Consider the following 22598-nt stretch of genomic DNA (forward strand, 5'->3'; position numbering starts at 1 on the left):
TGTTTGTATAATGTCTTCATACTGTATTGTGCATCTTTTGAAAGGGTTTCCCAGAACAAAATACCACAAAAAACAAGTAAAAAATAAAGTCTAGCAAGATACAGTCACAAAAATGACAAAGAAATGGTATTTGGAATGCACATACATTTTTAAGGTACTAGTAAACTTTTTAATTTTCCTGGTGAGGGATCAGTAACGTTCATCTTATATCTTTACAAAATAACAGAAACTGTGTAGTTGTTGATTTAAGTGATAATATCAGGATGAACCTGACATCTTACACACCTGTTTGAAGAAGGGATGACCAATGAGAGTGGTGGCAGATGGTCTGAAAGAAAACAGAATATAATCAGTGTCTTGATCTTAAATAATTCTGAAAAGCATTTCCAGTACTATCTTTAAACATGCAGGCAGATTTCAGCTAACCTTTTCTCCGGGTCTCGCTGCAGACACAGTTCAACGAAGCCGTGGAAGTGCGGGGAGAACGTCCGGTTGTATGGATGTCCTCCCGACGAGGAGGACGGCTCTCCGTTAGAGTGTCGGATCCCTCCAGGTCCTGGACCCTCACAGATCCCAGAGTCGGCACCAGAGCGGGACGGCTTCAGTGACAGCTCCTCCGGGGGGATAGTGGTAGTATCCAGCAAACATGGTACCGTCCCATTTAGCTTCTCCAGCAGCATCTGGGACAAAGATATTAGTTTTGATCTTCTCATTTCAGAATAAAAGTGACATTTAGCTTCTAGTTTATGTGAGTTAGCCCCTTCAATGTTCAGCTTTTCCAACTGGATAAACTGAACTTTGTCGCATTTCTCTTTGTTTAAGGTTACATTAAAAACAACACTGCTGGAGGGTGATGTAGTTTACCCCGCCATGTGACAGGAGGAGTGTTCATAGGTCTCTGCTCACCTGTGTAGCTGGCATGTCTTTGAAGGGCACATGTCCGTTGGCCAATTCACAGGCTGTGATGCCGAGACTGTAGATGTCTGATCGAGAGTCGTAGCCCTGCAGATTCTGAGAAAAACAAATACAAACAAATTGGCTGTAAACTTCATCACTATCCATTCACTTTCCTCTGCTTATACAGAGTTAGACCCCGATGGCAGCAGACTAAGCAGGGCATTCCCCTCCCCAGCACTTTCCAGCTCCTCCTGGGAGTTCCCAAGGTGATCCCAGGCCAGATGAGATATGTAATCCCTCTAGCAACGTCTGGGTCTATCCAGGGTTTCTTCTCAAATGGATTTCCCCAGAAAACCTCTGAGTGAATCCATCCAGGAGGCATCTTAATCTGATACCAGAACCACCTGACTCTTCTGATAAGCAGCAGCTATCTGGATGCATCTCTCAGCCTGAGTCCAGCCACCCTTCAGAGGAACACCATTTCTGCTGATTATATCTCAGTCTCATTCTTTTAGCCAGTCGCTATCTAAAGCTCATGACCAGAGGTGAGGGCTGGAATGTAGATCAACTAGTAAATCTAGAGCTTCGCGTTCCAGCGTGTCTATCACTCCACCACAGCAGACTGGTACAACACCTGCATTACTGCTGATGCTGCCCCAATCCATCTGTCCATCTCACACTCCACTCTCCCCACATAACAGCCAAAGTTACAGTCTAAAACTCCTCCAAAAGACGACAGAAACAGTATTAAATAGAAGTGTGTGGAACTGCAGCGTGGCTTATTGCAGTACCTGTTGCAGTACTTCGGGGCTGAGCCAAGGCAGCACCTTGACGCTGTACTGGGGGAAGTCGTGGACCACTTTGGCTCTCTGGCCGTGTCGGATCAGACTGAAGATGCTGCGCAGACCCGACATGCAGACCTGTCCGTCCGCAGAGATCAACACGTGGCTGGCCTTCACACTCCTACATAACCAAGACAGTTCAGACACAGAAGTATCAAGTCAACCTGTAATCAAGTGGGCGTTTGACTGGTTTTCTGGTTTAGTCGATGCGGTCGTCTTTTTGATCATTGTTTTTGTTATGAAGTAACATGCAGCATTGGCTTGTATTTCAAAAACACACAGAAAACAATGAAGCAGCAGCATAGAATTTAACTACACAAACTAGCACATTCCTAATAATGCTTAAATATAAAAAGAAAAGGTTGGTGATGCAGTTTTTATCCAAATTCCCAATAACTATGCATGAACATGTCTCCTGTTATTGTTTTAATGGTTTCTTTAGTCAATAAACCCTTCCAATGTGGCATGGAATCGGAAAATTGAATATTTAGATGGCTTCTTTTGGTTGGTTTTTCCACTGTAATCAAAAGTCCTGCACCCCTGTTGAAACAGCCCAACCATGGACAGAAGTAGCAAAAATTTTTTAAAAGTCCTATCTACAGGATGAAACAGTTAGAATGCCATAAATCATGAAAAAAGTGAAATTCTTTGACTATTTTTTCAATATAGAAACTTTTCCAGATGCCCAAAGGCGTTACCACTTTGGGGAAAAAAAGGTGACTGTACGTATTCTAAATATTTTACTACTCAGATTTTTAATTTGTTGATACACTTGCAAACACAGCCTGCACATCAGCCAAAAAGTATCTGTACTTTTGTTACAAGACTGTTATTCACAGCTCAGACAGTCAAAGGATTGCATATTTGTTTTCAGAATCTGTTGAAAAAAAGCTTATCTTTGGTGAATCTGTAACTGAAATGTGTATAATAAAGTGATTTTTGTGTAATTTTACTATTTTTAGGGTAGATTTGAAGCTGTAAAGGACACATAATTGGCTCATAAATTGTCAGAAAGTTGAAAATGTGACAATTATTTCTGTTTTTGGAGTTTTTTCCCCTCTCATAAATAGTGTAATTTTGGTGATATTTTAAAATGTAACATGCCTTTCAAACCCCCTGGATGGTTTTGAGGTTCAGATGGTTAAAAACACTTTCTTTTGACATTCACTTACTGTACAAGTGTGTCTTACCGGTGCACGTATCCCATGTGGTGGATGTAGTCGAGAGCTTTGAGCATGCCGAGCAAAATGTAGGCGATGGTCAGCTCGCTCATACCGTCTGTAAAATGTGTGCAGATAAGATCTCTCGCTGACCCTGCAAGATCATCAGACACAGATAATCACAATGAGAGAGCTGCTTTACTCTATCATTAGCATACTTTTATTACAGGCGAGGTAACATGATAGTTTAAGTGCATTTCTTACCATAAGCCATGAAGGGTGTGATGACCCACAGCTCATTTTCAGCTATAAAGACACTCTTGTAGGGTAGAATACTGGGGTGGTGAAACAACTTTGACACATGTAGTTCGCCCTGAGGGGGCAGAGGAGAGGAAATTACACCTTATTAAGTCAAGATGACAGAGAGGAGAAGATTAGACTGGATGTAATTAGACACACAAGGATGGGCAATGAAGAAAGGACGAGAGTTACGCAAGAACTCCCAGTGAAGCACCGAGGTGAAATAAAGAGGACAGGAGAGCTGAGTCATGCAGATTGATGGGGTTGAGTGATGACGCAGACCTGCAGGTAGGTAACCATGTCATTAGTACACGACTCCAAATCGATCCGTCGGATGGCGACATGCTCCCCTGTAGGTCTGTATCGAGCGAGATTCACAGTCATCAAGTCGTCCAAGCCTCGACCTAAAACATACAGACGTCATTTTGAAAATATTCATACCGCTTTCACAAAGCTAGCCTCCAGTTTTTTGAAAATTCATGCTGTCTACATGTAGTTAAATATCAAAAACAAAAAAACAGCAACATTACAACAGTTCTTTATTTATAGTGTGATATCAGTATTTCTGCTCATGGAAGAATATGTGCAATACCATTGTTTTTCCACTATATAGATGTGTTTTTTGTAAATTTAAAAAACATCAATTTCTCTACATATATAAGATTCATCTATAGATTAATCTGTGCAGTGTCAGTGCTTCCTATATTAGCATCTCTGCTCATGGAAGAATCTGTGCAGTAAGTTTCTTTTCAATATATAGTTCTCCACTTCCTGCGACTTTATACTTCCATTTAACTACATTTCAGAGGCAAATATATATCTTATTGCATTTCATTGCATTTGATAACTTTAGTCACTTTGCAGATTTGATTTAAAAATGCTAAATATAGCCTAATCAACAGCAAAATTCTAATGCAATATTATTGCTTATCACAAAACTTTATTCATCCTTGAAGGGAAATTTACGAGCAGCAGATAAAACTATAAAAAAGTAGTAAAACCACCATAAACAGCTCCAACATGTAAAGGATAAACACATTTAAGCAACAATTACAATCAAATAATACATATTTTACTGACATATGCCACACTGCACAATGAGTACTTTTACTTTTGCCATTTTGAAGCTAATACTTCGAAGTATGAATCAGAATGCATGATGTTTACTTCCAACTAAGTATTTCTACACTGGGGTACATGGTACTTTTTAATGCAGTGCACACTCTGACGACTTCTTCCCTCTCTGGAGTGCACACTGCTTTTTGCAAGAAGCCAAAAAGGTCAGAAAACATTGGCAAACAGTAATCTTTATCAATGTGTTGTGTTTCAAAAGCTTGTATAATCTATTGGATAAAATCTTCTCCGAGTCCGACGGTGTCTTTGCTTCTACGTACCAATAACAGTGAGGAGCTCATATGAGCTGCTGTCAGGGAGGAAGCTGCCCATAGTGTCTCGACGGGGGAGGGAGGTCAAACTCTCCCGACTGTCCTCATGGGCCTGGGGGTGGACGGGAGGAAACACAGCGAATTAAGATCACTCCTGACACCGACGGCATTTCTTACAGAGCAGGATTGTGACAAAGGGCTTGTGAGTGACTACCATGTGTGATATCTGTTAAAAAGATCACCAAAGAACAGACTGAGGTGCGTTAGCATGACCCAAGGCACTAGTGGAATTAGAAGACATTAGTAACACACACTGACAAACAATAACCAGCAAAAAAAATCTAGAGAATACAAGGATCTATTGTATGTCTAATAGTTGAAACACATGAACGCATCATAGCTCCGTTTATTTAAAAACTGTAGATGTTGTTTATAAGGCCCCAGACAGTTAAAGTGCATCTTAGATTCTCTTAGATAAACATGTTCTACAATAAATATTTCTAAAAAGCAAAGATGAAACAAATACAGAATAATAAAGTGTGGCCAATGCGAAATCTACATCTTTCTTAGTTAAAAATCCTTTTTGACTTTTGCATCGCAGACATACATCGAGAAAAGTTAATATTCTTGGCAGTGAGGACTCCTTAATTCCATCAATTTATCGCCATTGGAATGATGGAAATGGACAGATTGCAGTAGCAAGCTGTGGAGGCAAATGAAGGCAAGATGTATGAACGTCTGGACTGTTTCCATGGTGACTATAATAAAGACACACATTCAAAATTCAAATAGTGTATCTCCTTGAAAATAGCTGTATTCCTACTGAGTTCGACTTCAAAGTTAAGATCTGGAACAAGCAGTTGCTCCATACATGGATAGTTCCAAAGGATGTTTGTCCAAATGATTTTACATTTATGCATTTTACATTAAACACACATTAAAACTGGCATGACAGCGAAGCCAAACATGCTTTGGCAGCCATCGCTTTGTAAACGTCATCTAATCACATGGGTTCGCTTCACACTACCACTGTGATCAGATTTAGAAGGGGTTGCCATGCATTGCAAAAGCTGAACACATGGAACTCCATCTATCCATTTATCTGCAGATTTGAGGGACACACAGCTGAAGTGTGACACTATGTCAGTTCACCTTCAACGCAAAAGTATCCTCATAAAAAATGAGTCAAGACTTGACGTGAGGTTACAAAAAGACATCAAAATCCAAAACAGAACAGTTGCCTGGAGAGCAGCATGTCAACAGCACATGGAGACTGAGACAGAACATTTTAAATAGGCTGATAAAGAGAATCACTTGTTCTCTTTGAGGGTAATACAGCTGTATACTAACAGCAGTCCTGGTGAGTGGGGTGAAAAGGCCCTCTAAGCTACAAGCATGTACAGCGTGTGTCATGAACTGAACGCTCATGCATACAGACATGTGCAAAGCCTTAGGGGATTGTGGGTTCCTCTAAAGTGTAAGTCTGTGTGCGCACATACATATACATGCATGCACGCACATACACAAAAGGCACATGTGGGGGATGACGATGCAGTGACAGGAGTACCACACTTACTTTCCTGTGAGAGAGTCCCTGAGCTTGCTCTGGGGTAGAAAAACCACATCAATGACATAAAAACATGTACACAAACAAAACAGGAGAAGGATCTGTGTTTAGAGCAGCGTTTGAACTGGTAAGGCAGGAAGGAATCAAGGAATTTAGGGTTTTGCTGCATGCGGCAGAATTTGATAGATGACCTTCGACGGTTTCCCAGAGCGTCTGAAAGGCAGCAGCGTCGTGTTTCAGGCGACCACCCGCAAAGTGACGCGCCGTTATCAAGACTTCATCAAACATTCTCTTCCCAAAGCAAATAAAATCTGGCTAAACCCTGCAGGTTCTTCCCAGGTGTGATGTACAGAAATGGAAATAGAGTACAACCAAAACAGAAATGATAGACTTGAGCAAACATGCAACACTGAGCAATGACCTGCAAGCAATAAAATAAAAATGAGGCAAAGCTTGCAAAGAAAGAGGGCATGATCCATCCCACAATATTTCCGTAATGCACAAAACTTCAAAACGTGCCACAAATTATAAAGATTATTGAGAAAACCTGGCAGTCTAATGATTTGGACATAGTACAAAACCACAATCCCTACCCACAAAATCAAAGACTTTACAGTTTTGTGTTTTTACTTTTATAATCTATGCCATTCTAACTGTGTTCTACTGCATGAAAGACATTTCTGAGTTTCCTCCCCTTCTGCCCATGGTTCTTCTATTTCCATAGGTTGATGCTAGAAGTACGGACCCGTACCCGTAGCATCTGTACTAGAGGTACGGACGTGTTAAGGTCACTGAAGAGCTGGCGATGGTTAACTACTATTTGCTGCACATTACAGGCAGTTTATATGAATGACTTTGACGGCGAACATTGTATAATTTAACTAAAAATACACCGTCTCCTCTCACACTTTACGTAGACATTGTAGTTTTTACGCTTTTAGACGCCGTGTCTAAATTGTTTGAAGTCCAGCTCCTATTAATTAGTTTACCGCGTTCAGTGGTGGAAGCGGCTGACGAACTCCATTGCAAATGTTCCCATTTAATTTCGGACGCTAATTTACAATATAAAATTAAGGATGTCGAATATGAAACAAACACTCGTGAATGGTGAGGAGCAGCTCTTTAATTCGGCAGGAATTAAAAAAAAACACAAACTCGATTTACTGTGATATTGTGAGATTTGTTTGTGGTTATGTAACTTAGCCATTCAACAGAGTCCACTAACATGAAAGTGACTGTGACAGGGTCTGTGTTGACAGACGCAGAAAATACGTCAGGGTTTTGTTTAGGTTGTTAATATGTAATAGTCTGTCGCTACTTTTGAAGGTAAAAAAATACTTATAGTTTGCTGGCTGTTAGTTCCGCCATTCATTCCGCAGATTCACCTCGAATCACGGAAGCGCCTTCATCAGCGTCGCCGGCTCATTAATATTCATGTACGTCGGATTACCAGCCAATCACGAAGCGCGTTCATCAGCCGGCTTATTAAAAATTTATGTACGGCTCATTAATATTTATGTTAAGGGAAAGTGCCGTATCCGTAGAGAGGGGTCTGGCTGCAGACCTCCACTCTCAGGACTCTTGTATCCGTAGGCCACAGGCTACGGGTACGGGTCCGTATCTGTAGACACTACCATTTCCATAGGGGTGCAGGATTTTAGAATGCAGTGAAAAATGAGCTCACAGTGAATAAAAAAGTGAACAAAAAGAAGTTGGCCAGAAGCTGCCTGGGGATTGCCACCAGTCAGGGCTTATTCATGCAGCTTCTCACTAAAAAGCAATTTTGGCAGGTAATATGCAGCTCAGCAGTTCCAATCCATCGCTAAAGTAACACAAATAGTCACAGCACTGAATCGTTCATGCTTCAACTCACGGTGTTTTTTCCAAACGAGTATTGTTACAAGATTTTTTTACAGGACTCACAATTGCTTGGTCTTAACCATTTATTTACATGAACTTTCGTTAGCATGCCATCCATCAAATCAGCCCACCCAGTTAGCCTAAAGGACCGAGATTTATGAACGGAAGGTGATTAGGCTAGATCAAAGCGTTCTGGCAGGCCACTGGGAAAAGCTGAGAGAGAGAAAAGAAAAAAAAACTCTTGCATCTCAATCGAAAATCATTGGTCTGTTGTACAAGATGTCTGTTTAGATGAGCACCTCTGAAGCCAACAATGAATATAGTACTTGAACTAAATAAAAAACAAGCTATATCAACTTTGCTTGGATGAACTTTTTTGCCCCTATCTGCCACAAAATATTAAACGCATACATTTATATTTTTATATTTGTAAGTGGCCTCAATTGCTGGCACACAAAATCCCCCAAACATCACCTAGCAGAAAATATACAGAAATTTCTGCCAACATTTATTAACTCATAGTTTCTGTTGCAGCAAGGTGGTATTATACTGTAAGACCAAAAGCATACCACTGCCAAATAAATGGCAGCCACCAATAACACACATGCTTGTACCAATAAAACTGATGTATGTAAACATGTCAGTTGGTCAGAAGTAAGATAAAGTAAGTGGGAAAGCTGCTCAGTTGAGTTTAACACAGCCAACTCTGTGGAGTCTGATTAGCTGTGGATCAAGCAGCCAGCTGAAAACACTCTGGACACTAGTGGAGTCACTAGTTAAAGTAAATTAAACTAGATATGTGATGCTGTAACACAATAAACTCTGCAAAAAAAAAAAAAGCCTCATAGCAAAAGTCTCTGCGCGTCTGACAAAAAGGTTTGCAACATTTAAGGTGCAGTCAGGAATAACGGCATTGTTGCAAGAGCAGGTTGAAAATAAAATGGGTAAAACTGACTTAATAATGGGAATGTTATCACTATCCTTATCGTCATCCTCTTGTGCTTACTTTATATACGTGTGTTTGTGTAATGAGTTGTATCATTCTCACAACTGGACACTTTTCTCCTTACATTGATATTATTTACTATTTTGTAATTCATACTCACATGAAGGACAAACACCAGCAGACACAAACCGTGTGTATCCTCTTTGTAATTACCACTAATGTGAAAGGTTTAAAGCAAATGTGTTTAACTGTAACATACTACACCACAAAGATGAAGTCAGATTTAGACACAATAACAAAATCAAATATTTGATAGCCAAAAACATGTAGACAACCATTTCACATAGAAGATAAAAATGCACAAGAAGCATCAAATAAAACGGCACAGACTTTTTATATATGAAAAGAATATGAGACATAAATTTAGCAAATGATTCTGTTTGTGCCGTCCTCTGATAAACAATGAGGCAATAACGCTCAAAGCAAGTAACAGATGACTGATTAAATGAATGGAAAACTTTCCTAATTGTAATTCCAGGATTCCATCTGAGAAGCGGAGCAAAGCAAATACTCCCTCAGAGCAAAGGTTCAATCAAAACTGAATGTTGTTTTCTGCTTGTACTGATGAATGGCCTAATGTGTAGTCAGCGGTTTAGGAAAGCTGAATCATTTGTTGTAAATTGGTTTGGCTTGGACCTCACCTCCAAATAACTCCAAATCCCGCAGGCTCTCCACACTCAGTTTCTCAGAAACCCAACGCTGACAGACACAGAGGGTTAATAACAAACATGGAAAAAAAGAGAGAAATGCAAGCAAGAATAAGGAAAGGTTCCAAGAAACACAGACATATTGAATGCTGTTGGATATGATGGTTAATATTGTCAACTTAATTTGCAGCTGTAGAAGTTTTCTACAATATTGTGTGAAATTAAAGTCATAGAAAGCTCCATTTAAAATAAAAAAGGTACAATTTCATGTAGTATTGTTTTGTCAGGAAGTAGTGCTGGATCAACAGCCAAAGTGGTCTCTGGACTGTAAAACCTTTAGACACATTAATACAATAATAATTTTCCTGGGAAAGATTAATCCTTTTTATTCGTCCACTGACAAACATCAGAGGAGATATTTTTAAAACACACACGATAAGATTCATTCCTAAGTCAAGGATTAGATTAAATCCTTGTGCAGGACACCAGCCCTGTAAGCCTACGTCTAAAATTGGAGGTGCTTGGAAAACACTTACAAGAAAAGACATGGATCCTCTTGAATGTGTTACAGTGATGCCGAAAACACATACAGGGAATATCTGTGAAAACAAGTAAAGAAAGAAACTGTGATGAGAAGATGTTTCTGTTTGGTCTCCTGCTGCTGACAAAAGCCACTTGTGGTAGTGATCTACTGGGAGTGCACAATATTTTGTTTTCAGGATCAACATCATGACATGCACATGCACAGCAGTCAAACAAAAATAAGGCTAAAGGAACTGAAACACATCAAACTACAATTTTATTTCGAAAAAGACACTTTGTATGGTTCTCATTTTCCATGACTAATATATAAGAAACGTCTGACAGAAAACTACGGTATTTTCTCAGATTGAACAGTTCTTGGATACACTGACTTTTTTTATTTACTTTATTTACAAAGACACAGACGTTGTTGACATACAGGCTTCACATGTGCACAGCAAAACGATCAACGAACAGGAGAGAAACATTGAAAAGGAAGATTTGTTTGCAAAAAGAAATGAATTGTCGGTTCTATGGACATGTTTGGTCTACAACAAGTTTGATGTTGATCAGAAACAGGTACTCTGTGTGTACTAAGTGTTTTTGAAATTGTTTTCAAGACAAAATACAACAAGACTGATTTGTTTGATCTTTTAAATCAGCACCACAAAGCTCTGTGTAATGAGTGCTAAGTCAGAAGACCGAATACCATCAAAAGCAAAAATATATATCTTTTATAATGCCTTTGCCAGTGTTACACCACATGAGAAAGTTTGCAAATGTCTTAGTTTCTATGTAATCATTTTAGAAATATTAATTCTTTCCAAACAGAGATATTCAAGTATTCTTTTTCAAAGCACAATACACTTTTCAGAAAAACAAAATATTGCAGTGGTAGCTTTTTCCAGTACTGTGCAACCCTAGTTGTGATCTCTCGTACTTATATAATAATTTGGAAACTTTGGAAACTAGCACCCATTTGTTGAAATTAAATAATATATACAATTCTAAGTGGAAAATGTGTGTAAGGACTTTTGTTTTGGTACATCATGAAGCATTTGAAATTGCCTTGTGTACGTTATGCAAAATAAGTATTATCACCGTCTGACGTAATTATTAAACCTTGTATCGCAAAGTGAAGTCTACAAACAGCTAGTTAAAGTGTCGGCAGTCAGTGCAAGTTCGAATCTTTGTTCATGTTGATTTCAAAATTGACTGCAGTCAACATTCACATCCACACGATGGAATAACAAAGGTTATTATGCTAACAGTGATGATCCCTTTGCACGAGGTAGCTCGAAAAGACCTACAAAATACAAATAACTCACTAATAGCGAGTCTGTTACAAGCAGACCTCAGTTTTTGCTAACAGCTCGCTAACGTTGCCATTATGGAGGGCGCAGGCTTTTAAATTACCGTTAGCTAAAGCGGCTATCTAGACTTATTTTACGACAATAAACTGGGTTATTTTTAACGCCTTAATAACTTACCTATGTGATGTTTAGAAGCCCAAGGTCTGGTGGGAGTAATACTGTATTTCAGGACAACTTAGTTAGCCAGCCATCTTCTCTAGCAGGATGTTTTTGACAGCTCTTTGTCGGTGCTGAGCGCCGCGTCGCACACGAACGACGACACGCCCACGGAGAAACCTTGCGCGTATTGATGACGCACACCCCGCTGGGTCTACTGCAAACAGTGGCGCTTTTACTGGAATCACAAACAGGTAAATAAATACGTCCTGCTCTATATTTTCGCAAATTATTGACACAAGCATCAACTAAAAATGGCACTATATAATGCAGGTGGTTGAGAAAGACCTCTAAATTCACCACAGTCACGGCAAACTGTCGACCCCAGTTTCGCACACCTCCTTCTCGGCCTTTCTGCGGCCTTGATCTAACGCTAACATTTTGTACAGATAAATCATTACCAGGGTAATGTTGTCGTCGAATTATTGAAATACAAAGTAGTGGCTTTGAGCTAGCAAAAGAAATCCTGATACTGTACTGTAATACTGTACCGTCGTATTTAGCTAATGGCTAACTAGCTAGCGTTTAACGCGGTTACGTCAGTTTGTCTGCCTCGTATATTGTCCTGACTAACGGAGCCCCAGTTAAAATCTAATGGGTGTAATTTTGCTTTTTGGATAATATCCTTACCATCAGTTGTATATGTAAATATGGGGTATAAATTGCAGGTATTCATTGCAAAATTCGTCTGATGTTTAACCTGCACAACTGCATAGCTATATTGTGTTGCACCCAGTGCTAATTTCAAATGTTCCATATACATATTGTGTTTTGTAATCCTTAAAATGTGCAGGTGAAAAATAAAAGCCGTAAGAAGATGAAAAGGTTTACTGCCATTTCTCAAGCCTTCTCGTTTCACAATCCAGTCAGAATTTTACTTTTTTTTTACTAGTTTTTCTGTAGAAACTGAAGAACCAATAGTAGTTTAAAAAAAAAAAAAAAAAAAAAAGCCTTATCCTGCCTACTTACTGTCCGTCTGGTTTATTTACTTCCCAGAGATGCTTCTGCTTACTCTGTAATGTCACAGCCACAAGCAAAGCATGACACATTTTCTGCTGATGGCTGTGTAAACTCATCATACACATTATTTAGAAAACACAACTGTGAACTCAGTGATATTTCCATGTAAAATGATTGCTCAGAGAAAAAGTTTGAAAGTTTTGGTCACACAATACCATTCACGTCAAAGGCAGCTGTTGTGCAATTGGTTGTTGTCAATCACAGAGACAAAGAGAGTCTTCTTCCTGAAGGTGGTGTGACCACCAGCAGCTCAGTTGTATTTAAAGCCACAGACAATGAAACAGCAGGTTTACAACAGCCCTAAAATTAAACATTATGAAGTCGTGTTAAAATATGTTGTCTTTCTGGTATTGGGAGCTGAAATTTTTTGAAGGGGCTTTATCAGACTTTCATTAGATTTCCACGATTTACATTAGTCTAATTTTATTGGGGTACCTTCAACAAAGAACCAAGACAGACAAATAAATATCTTTTCTATTTTTTTTAAGTGATGACAGGAATTTTAAGACTAAAGGTTTACTCCGTCTCTTGTTTACACAGCACAACCATGAACTGGAGCAAAGGTGGGCCAGGTGTGAAGCGAGGGTTTGGTTTCGGAGGATTTTCCCTTGCAGGGAAAAAAGAGGAGCCTCGCCTCCCACAAAAATCTCACACATCTTTTGGAGCCACAGGATCAGGTGGAGGATATGGGAAGAACCAGCAGCTCCCATCATTCTACAAAATAGGGACCAAAAGGGCTAATTTTGATGAGGAAAATGCGTACGTATTATGTCTCTCCCATTCAAATGGTACACATCCAGTTGTACAAGTGTGATGATCACAGGGTTAACTGAACAGTTAACCCTGTGATCATCATTTAATGTGAACATTGGTATTCAAATGAATGTAAAATGCCACCTTTGTCGTTTTCAACAAGGTATTTTGAAGATGACGAAGAGGAGTCCAGCAGCAATGTGGATCTGCCATACATCCCCGCTGAGAACTCGCCCACTCGGCAGCAGATGCAGTCTGGTGGTGGCTCAGACAGTGAAGATGATCCATTGGATGCCTTCATGGCAGAGGTTGAGGTGAGAAGATTGTTCCAGATAGACAGAGACAAAACTAGAATCTGTTTCCAAATGATCTGTTCTGTAACACTATTTTTTTGTTTCAGAACCAAGCAGCTAAAGACATGAGGAAACTAGAGGAAAAGGAAAAGGAGAAAAAGTCAGCCAAGTAAGACTCAGCATTTGCTTGTTTTTTAGCCCCCTGTAGGTGTTTAAAATATGCTTTAGAAAAGTTATTTTTTACCAGAAAAAAGGATTGCCCACAATTGAATTATTGCTATGTTAACAATTATGTAAGGCCACTAATTTTGAGGTGATTTGTATTTGATTTAATTGTATTTTTATATGTGGTTTATCTTGGAGAAAGCAATTTAGGTTTAGACAGATGTTATCATTTAAGCTTCTCCAGTAATTGGTACAAATGTTAAGCATCCAGTAATACCTTTACTGGCGAAATATATCAGGTAAGCAGAGTGAGCTTAGTCAGAGTGGGATGTGGGCTGTCTTTGGTGTATGAACGAGCCGCAGGGAAGTTTTTTTTTTCTCCGCTTGTCATTTCAGGGGTATTCGTGATGACATTGAAGAAGAGGATGAACAAGTGAGTGAGCCCTCCAAAGTTCTTAATCCACTACACAGCTGATCAGAGAGGTCTTCCCTCTCTAATCTTATAAAGACTTCCCTGCCTTCCAATCTATCCCACCACGCAGGTTGCATTTAGGATCTTTATTTTGGAGTTATTTTTTGTGCAGACTATCTTTGTTAATTTAGAAAATATGAAATCTGCCACTGATTTCCGATTGTGAGCCATATTTATCCTGTGAAATGTGATTTCTAGTTCTGTTTTAAAGCTGAATTTCTCTTCGGGTGTTTGTCAGTTTCTGATGCCTGGAGACTGTAGGAAGCAACAAACCAGCTCACTTTTTCACATGAAATGCTGTACTCTCTGCAGGAAGCCTACTTCCGCTACATGGCAGAGAATCCCACAGCTGGGTTGACTCAAGAGGAAGAGGAGGAAAACATTGATTATGACAGTGATGGGAATCCAATCGCATCAACAACTAAGAAAATCATCATGCCTCTTCCTCCTATCGACCACTCAGAGGTGCAGTTGACAACACTAACAACAGTGACAGTTTAAAAGTGTTGTCTCATCAATTCATAAACATTTTCTCCATTATGTATAATATGAACTTTGTTGTGATTTTTATCATCACTTTTGTCTTTTTTGTTAGATTGATTACCCACCTTTTGAGAAAAATTTCTACAATGAGCATGAGGAGCTGAGCAGTCTGACTGGAACTCAAGTGTTGGAGTTAAGGCAGAAGCTGAACTTGCGAGTAAGTTTATTATTCTTTTCATTCACATTTCTTTATAAATTTACAATGTAATCAAGTAATGCATGTATCGTTTTAAGAAATATTGATCTGGTATTTTAGTTTTGACTAAATATTTCCGGCAACATTGTCTGCAAAGTATAGATCTTTTAATATGTTGAACTTTCATCATGTACAAACTGTTGTACTCTTCAACCTAACCCTTGTTTTTTCACAGGTATCCGGTGCTGCTCCTCCAAAACCCTGTACCAGCTTTGCACACTTTGGCTTTGATGAGCAGCTAATGCACCAAATTCGAAAGTCTGAGTACACTCAGCCCACACCTATTCAGTGTCAGGTACAGCCAAAGTCAATGTAAAGATTTCCACGTTGTTAAAAATCAGATCAGGAATGACTTCATGGGGTATCCTGCTTGTGAATCTCATATTCCAGGGTGTCCCCATTGCTCTGTCTGGACGTGACATGATTGGTATTGCAAAAACTGGCAGCGGTAAAACTGCAGCTTTCATCTGGCCGATGCTGGTTCACATCATGGACCAGAAGGAGCTGGAGGCTGGAGAGGGACCCATTGCAGTCATTGTGTGCCCCACCAGAGAGCTTTGTCAGCAGGTAAAAACTGGAAGGAGATGTGCGGGTAATTTGTGTTGTATTAACTAAAAGTCTATTGTTAAAGGTGCTGGTTCACTAATGTGTGCGACTATTATTTGCTAGATCCATGCAGAATGTAAGCGTTTTGGGAAAGCCTACTCATTGCGTTCTGTAGCTGTTTATGGAGGAGGCAGCATGTGGGAGCAGGCCAAGGCTCTGCAGGAGGGAGCAGAGATTGTGGTGTGCACTCCAGTAAGGAAATGTTATCATTTTTACCGTTTCCTAAAGATCAGATTCTCACTGCACAAAAATGTGACGTCGTCTGTTAATGTGTGTTTGCACAGGGTCGTCTGATTGACCACGTTAAAAAGAAGGCCACGTCCCTGCAGAGAGTCACATACCTGGTGTTTGATGAGGCTGATCGCATGTTTGATATGGGCTTCGGTAGGTTAGCGTCACCGGCGCTGCAGCAAAGATTTGACATACCTGCTTCTTGCATTGTTGCGTAAAATTCTAATGCCTTTTTCTTCATTTCAGAATATCAGGTTAGATCTATTGCCAGCCACGTTCGCCCAGACAGACAGAGTAAGTCATTTTTCATATGTTTGATTTTTTTTTTTTAAATATAATTACCATTTCTGCATTAATGCTGCTTCATGTGATTTGCTTCACAGCTCTTCTGTTCAGTGCTACATTTCGAAAGAAGATCGAGAGGTTGGCCAGAGACATTTTGGTCGATCCTATTCGTGTGGTACAGGGAGACATCGGAGAGGTAAGTATATCACAAATGTGCTTTTTTTTTTCCCCTCAGCATGCCTGTGTGGTGCTAGGGTGATGAAATATATAGAAATATGAATGCAGCCATATAGAATTTTAACCCTTTGAACCCCAAAACCCACCAGCAGCTTTTTAACAATCCCCAAATGATGCTATTTATCAGTCAGAAACTGCAAATACTGAAAGAATTATCAGATTTTTTTACTTTTCAGTGGTTCTTGAACTATTCATCGTTATGCGCCATTTTATTTACAAAATTAAGTTTCAAGTCACAATATTTCAGTAAATTAGTTTTAATCTGCATGCCTCAGTTAAATATTTGCCAAAAATAAAATGTTTGCAATCACTTTATTCTGTCAAAAACAAACAAATCTGCCCTCCTTAGTGCAAAAATGAAGCCATGATCGACTCAACTACACTTATGTTTTTTCTTTTATTATGATTTATGGCATTTTAACTGTTATATTGCAGGAAAGACCTTATTGAGTTCTCGCTACTTCTAGCCATTGTTGTACTGTTTTCATCGAGATGCAGGATTTTATATTGCAGTGAAAAATGAACCCACACCAAGCAAAAATGTGACTGGAGCAAAAACTGCAAAAGAACTGTGTGGGGTTCAGAGGGTTAAGCTAAAGTTTCACTTCCCTCAAATGTTCGACTACAAAATGAGGAAAGTGTGTTTTTTTTAAAGTGTGCTTAAAACTTAACATTGACAGATTCATTGTTTTTATTTTCATCCTCTCTGAAAAGGCCAACGAGGATGTGACTCAGGTGGTGGAGCTGCTGCTCAGTGGGTCGGATAAATGGGGCTGGCTGGTCCGGCGGCTGGTCGAATTCACCTCCTCTGGCTCGGTCCTCATTTTCGTCACCAAAAAGGCCAACTGTGAGGAACTGGCTACTAACCTGACACAGGAGGGCTACAGTCTGGGCCTCCTGCATGGAGACATGGACCAGAGTGAGAGGAACAAGGTCATCAGTGACTTCAAGAAGAAGAACCTGCCCATTCTGGTGGCCACTGATGTTGCTGGTATGTACAAAAAGAAGCAGTGATGGAGATTGGAGAATTTATCTCCTTTGTGTTTCTTTTTGTTTCGCATCTGTTGCTCCATTTTATTTTATTTTTTGCTCCATTTTCCAGCTCGTGGTCTGGACATCCCATCCATTCGCACTGTGGTGAACTACGACGTGGCGCGAGACATCGACACACACACTCACAGGATTGGTCGAACTGGTCGCGCTGGAGAGAAAGGTGTAGCTTACACCCTCCTCACCAGCAAAGACACCACGTTTGCTGGAGACTTGGTTCGCAATCTGGAGGGAGCTAATCAGTCTGTGTCCAAAGAGCTGATGGATTTAGCCATGCAGGTGAGATAAAAAAAAGTGAAATCGTCACAAAACTTCATGAAACCCTGAAGGTGAATTCAGCTCATTTTAGTTTCGTAGTCTCTGTTTCGAAGCTTCACCATTTCGAGGCTTCACTGTTTCGAAGCTTCACTGTTTCACTTAGCTGTTTCGAGACTTCACTGTTTTAAGGATTCACTGTTTTGAGGCTTCGAAGCGTCACTGTTTCGAGGATTCACTGTTGCGAAGCTTCACTGTTTTGAGTAGCTTCGCTGTTTTGGGGCTTTACTGTTTCGAGTAGCTTCACTGTTTCGAGGCTTCACTGTTTCAAAGCTTCACTGTTTCTCGTAGCTTCACTGTTTTGAAGCTTTACTGTTTCGAGTAGCTTCACTGTTTGGGATCGCTTCACTTCAGGAAATACAAAATACAACACATAACATCTAAGTTACATATAAATAAAATAATTATATTTTAGTATTTTACTTGAGAAAAAGAAAAAACAGTCACTTTATGCTCACACATTATTTAAGAACAAGTTACTGTTACTACTATTATGTGCAGTTTTTTCCTGGGTTTTTAAAAGCCAACATGTAAATTAAGAAATTAAATCAATACTTTTTTTTTCTGTGGTTTTATTTGAATGAATTTAACAAAAACATGTGTTATATAACAGTTTAAAAATTTTCTATTTTTAATATGCATCATTTTTCTTTCAAATAAAGCAAAAATCTGTAAAGGAACACTATTTTTGTCTGATTTTAAATGAAGTAAATGTGGTGTAATTTTACAGTCTAATACAATATAAGAATAAATTATAATTTATACGAATACAGCCCAAAAATACGACATAAACACAGTTTTTGATGTCTGCATTATTTATAGTTTTGGCCTGTTTTAATGATTAGCATGTAAATTAATACTTAGTTCTGGTAATTTTTCTGGTTATCATCTGTAATTTAGGGCTGCACAGTGGAGTAGTGGTTGGCAAGTTCACCTAGCAGCGAGAAGATCAGTGGTTTGCGTCTCGGCTTTCCCGGGATCTTTCTGCACGGAGTTTGCATGTTCTCTCTGTGTTGGGTACTCCGGCTTCCTCCCACAGTCCAAAATTATGCTGAGGTTAATTGATTACTCTAAATTAGGTGTGAATGTGAGTGTGATTGTTCGTCTGTATATGTAGCCCTGCGACAGATCTGTCCAGGGTGTCCCCTGCCTTCACCTGAGTCAGCTGGGATAGACTCCAGCACCCCTGTGACCCTAATGAGGATAAAGCGGTGTATAGAGAATAGATGGACGCATCTGCAATTAATTAAACATTAAAAATCTCTCAAATAACCATTAATTGTTTAAAAACTTACAATTAAAAATAACAGTTTTTAAAGTACACTGTTGGCAATGTCAATAAACCTGAAAGACTTGAAATATCTCAACAACTCCTGGATTACAGGAGATTTTGTGATGTGAAAAACTGGACTGAGTGTGTTGCTTTTTGGAGTGAGTGTTTTTAACTTTACTGTTAATGTTTTTCTTAGAATCCCTGGTTCAGGAAATCACGGTTCAAGGGTGGAAAAGGAAAGAAGCTGAACATTGGTGGAGGTGGTCTTGGTTACAGAGAGAGACCAGGCCTGGGGGCGGAAAGTTCTGTGAGTTACTCATTTCTACACTGTAAATCTGCCTAAAAGCTGTCAAATCATCAACAAAGTGCTCATATGAACAGATATTCTGGACTAAATGTGAATACTGACATAGTACAAGCTCCATAATGAGTTATGACGAAATTATTTGTTGTGATATTTGGCAGGAATTCTGAGTAATTTCAATAACTTCATATTGTATTGTCTTTGCAGGAGCGTAGCAGCAGCAGCAGCAGCTTGTTGTCTTCCACTAGCAGCTATGAAGGCTACAGTAAACCAACCACTGGGGCAATGGGAGATCGCATGTCTGCAATGAAACAGGCCTTCCAGGTACTACCAGTTTCAAATTTTTCTTTAATGCTTGGTTTTTGCTCCATTATTACTTTATAAGGCTGCATATGTCTCTAATTTATGTTTTTAGACATTTAAATTAATACTAAAATGCCATTTTATTGTATGAATGGAAAGGATCCAGTTGTTTGGGGTTTCTACAGCCATCAAAGTCGAATCTCGTGTTCTAAATTTTAAAAATACCGATTAGAGGAATACAATACCTAAAAGATGAAATATTCCTGTGAATAATGGGGATTTATTTCAAACTGAATGCAGTTTGACAGCCTACCATTCAATGACGGTGGCTAAAGGAGGTTTAAATTTCTCTAATTAGAGCAAGTTAGCTTTTTAATCTTTTAAATACAAATTTTGTCACAAAGATAAGTCCCAAACGATTGTCTCCACGTCATGACATTTTTCAGCACATTAAAATTTGAGGCTATGTCTGAATGACAGTATGTCAGGAATCATTAAGGATAAAGAAGTTAAACTTTCTCTTCAAACTTTCTCTTCATCATCAAACATAGCCTGCGAATAAACATTTTCAAAGTGGGTTATTAGGCAATTGCCCATAGAGATGATGAGCAATTTTTAAAATGGCCCAATCATTCGGATAGCATTTGATATTTCAGGCTAACACTGCACAAATAGCTGTATAAATATCCATATTTTATGCTATTAAAATTTCAGGCAGATCAGAAATGGTTGAGCAGAAATTGTTCTAAAAAATTGATGATTTTAGATGGCATGACTCATCATTTAGCTTGCTGTGCAAAAATGTGTAAGTGTGGAATACCTCTTTAAATTAGCTGCAAATACTTTACTTGTAGACTAAAAAGTCTTTACATGCTGTAAAGTCGTATATATCTACACTATATCAATACAGGTTACTTACTTTTAATCACATCAGCAGCTTTTGCACCAAAGTAACTCAATTGATCAGCAGTCTTATCACCACCGCGCAGATATGTTTGGTCAGTCTATTGTATGAGGCAATAAAAGCCTTACTGTGAAGTTTTGTTCTGCCTTCTTTTGCCTCCCAGGCAGCTAACCACTTTTCCTCAATGCCTGCTTTTCTTCTAGGCTCAGTATAAGAGCCACTTTGTAGCCGCAACCAGTGGCCCTCCAAAGCTCAGCACCAAGTCTAGCAGCTCCTCGGGCTGGACCAGCGCCGGTAGCCTGAGCTCGGTGCCAACAGAAGCTGCCAACGGCTCCGAGCGGCCCAACAGTGTCACCTTGTCCATGTCGGGTTTCACCAGCGCCGGCTCACTGAGCTCAGTGCCCCCCATTCAGACCAGTTCACAGCACAGTTACCCTCCAGTCACACCTCCCTCGCAGAGAGACAGCTCACGGGACAGACATGGGGAAGACCGGGGGCGCCATGGAGACAGTCACCACCGCCACAGCGACAGGAGTGATCGGCATAGCGGTGAGGATCGCTACGGAGACCGGGGGGATCGCCATGGGGACAGAGATCGGGATCGCTACGGCGACCGGGATCGCTACAGCAGCAGCAGCCGCCACAGTGACAGTCGCAACGGAGATGGAAGCAGGAGGGACAGAGATGATCGGAGGAGCGATAGGGACGGGGGAGACAGAGGAGACAGAGGAGACAGGGGGGACAGGGGGGACAGGGGGGACAGGGGGAGTGGAGAAGGGAGGGACAGAGGAGACGATAGCTTTGCTGTCCCTGAACCACCAAAACGTAGAAAGAGCAGATGGGACAACTAAAAGCAAAAAAATAAACGCATCAATAGAGTAATATGTGCAACCAACTGCTCCATCATGAGCTTGTCTCTATAGGCAGATAGCAGAAAATCAGAGGCTGACACAAGCACAGGACTGGAGGGGAATTTTGAATAAGCAGGAGGCGAAGTGACGCCTCTCTCAGGTTGGTTAGGACCCTCAGAGTTTGTTCGGATCAACAGAACTGACTCGGAGGTCGTCACTGTACATATACCATGAAGACTGTTGTTACTGTGAGTTAATAGGATCGAGCAATAGAGTTGTAATAAACTGCTGTCAGTAAACAATTCAAGTTAAGATGTGTTGTTGTTTCCTCTCACCAAGCTCCTAACATGCTTTTGTGCTTGCTTTGTTTTTCATCAACGGATCTTGCCAAGCGTATTTGTATGTTTGCATTTTGTTAATTTACAAAGCTAACTGTTTAATTATTGAAGGCACTCTGTGAGGATTCACAGTAACACAAGTACATGTGAAGACAAAAGTGTATAGCTCTTTTTGTGTCTTGTATTCAAGTTTTAGTGAAGTGCCTTTCCTTGGCATTTAGTCTGTCTATGCTCTGAAATGTTTTTCAAGAAGATGCTTTTGTTTGAGAGGAATTTCAAGTGTACCGTTCAAATGTGGGGAAATGAGATGTTTTGAATAAAAAGAAACCTTTGGCATCGACTTTTGGATCTATTCTTCAACTACACAGATCTTGTGCTGAATTCAGTCTTGTTTAGTACTAATCATTAAGATGTTTTCTCCTAAATTGGCTATTTCATGCAGTTTTCTCAAGTTAATGTTGTTTTATTTTGTCCTATTATGTGTAAATCATAGGGCAGGGGAGCAGGCACACCGAGCTACAACTGACAGATGTGGAAGAGAAAACTGAAGCACTGTATTTGCTTTTAATGATGAGTTGCAGTCAAGTTGAGATCTATGTGTAAATATTGACTTTAATAACAGTTGTAGAAAGACACTACAATGTAGTTTTGTGATTTCTTACTGTAGCCACTGGAGGGCATGAACAGTCATGATACAGAGTAATCAGCATAATATCTTTCAAGGAATTTCTCCAAAAATAGAAA

The 22598-nt window shown here is 39.7% G+C and overlaps 2 protein-coding genes across 5 annotated transcripts in view; one reads left to right on the plus strand and one right to left on the minus strand.

The window, feature by feature from the left end:
- The window catches only part of strada (STE20 related adaptor alpha), a 273305-nt gene extending 261492 nt beyond the window's left edge, over positions 1–11813 (minus strand). The window contains exons 1-12 of one of the 4 annotated variants that reach the window (XM_022195398.2): positions 11677–11812; positions 10201–10263; positions 9659–9716; positions 6161–6189; positions 4594–4696; positions 3482–3603; positions 3164–3272; positions 2930–3053; positions 1689–1860; positions 907–1011; positions 427–680; positions 286–328 (exon numbers count right to left, since the gene is read on the minus strand). In XM_022195398.2, coding sequence (XP_022051090.1) covers positions 286–328; positions 427–680; positions 907–1011; positions 1689–1860; positions 2930–3053; positions 3164–3272; positions 3482–3603; positions 4594–4696; positions 6161–6189; positions 9659–9716; positions 10201–10212 — 1131 coding nt within the window. In that variant the 5' untranslated portion in view covers positions 10213–10263; positions 11677–11812. Of the gene's footprint in view, positions 1–285; positions 329–426; positions 681–906; positions 1012–1688; positions 1861–2929; positions 3054–3163; positions 3273–3481; positions 3604–4593; positions 4697–6160; positions 6190–9658; positions 9717–10200; positions 10270–11676 lie in introns of those variants that run through there. The other 3 variants (XM_051941370.1, XM_022195407.2, XM_022195415.2) reach the window with 3 other exon arrangements.
- ddx42 (DEAD (Asp-Glu-Ala-Asp) box helicase 42) lies at positions 11787–22194 on the plus strand. The gene is made up of 18 exons (XM_022195348.2): positions 11787–11909; positions 13276–13494; positions 13652–13802; positions 13889–13950; positions 14343–14379; positions 14731–14883; positions 15014–15118; positions 15333–15452; positions 15548–15724; positions 15827–15955; positions 16048–16147; positions 16241–16288; positions 16378–16475; positions 17231–17507; positions 17619–17845; positions 19351–19461; positions 19666–19782; positions 20869–22194. The coding sequence occupies exons 2-18, from the start codon at positions 13283–13285 to the stop codon at positions 21514–21516; spliced, it is 2772 nt and encodes a 923-aa protein (XP_022051040.2). The 5' UTR covers positions 11787–11909; positions 13276–13282; the 3' UTR covers positions 21517–22194.
- The last annotated feature ends 404 nt before the right edge of the window (positions 22195–22598 follow it).

The sequence above is a fragment of the Acanthochromis polyacanthus genome, chromosome 21 (assembly GCF_021347895.1).
Source record: "Acanthochromis polyacanthus isolate Apoly-LR-REF ecotype Palm Island chromosome 21, KAUST_Apoly_ChrSc, whole genome shotgun sequence".
Classification (NCBI taxonomy): domain Eukaryota; kingdom Metazoa; phylum Chordata; class Actinopteri; family Pomacentridae; genus Acanthochromis; species Acanthochromis polyacanthus.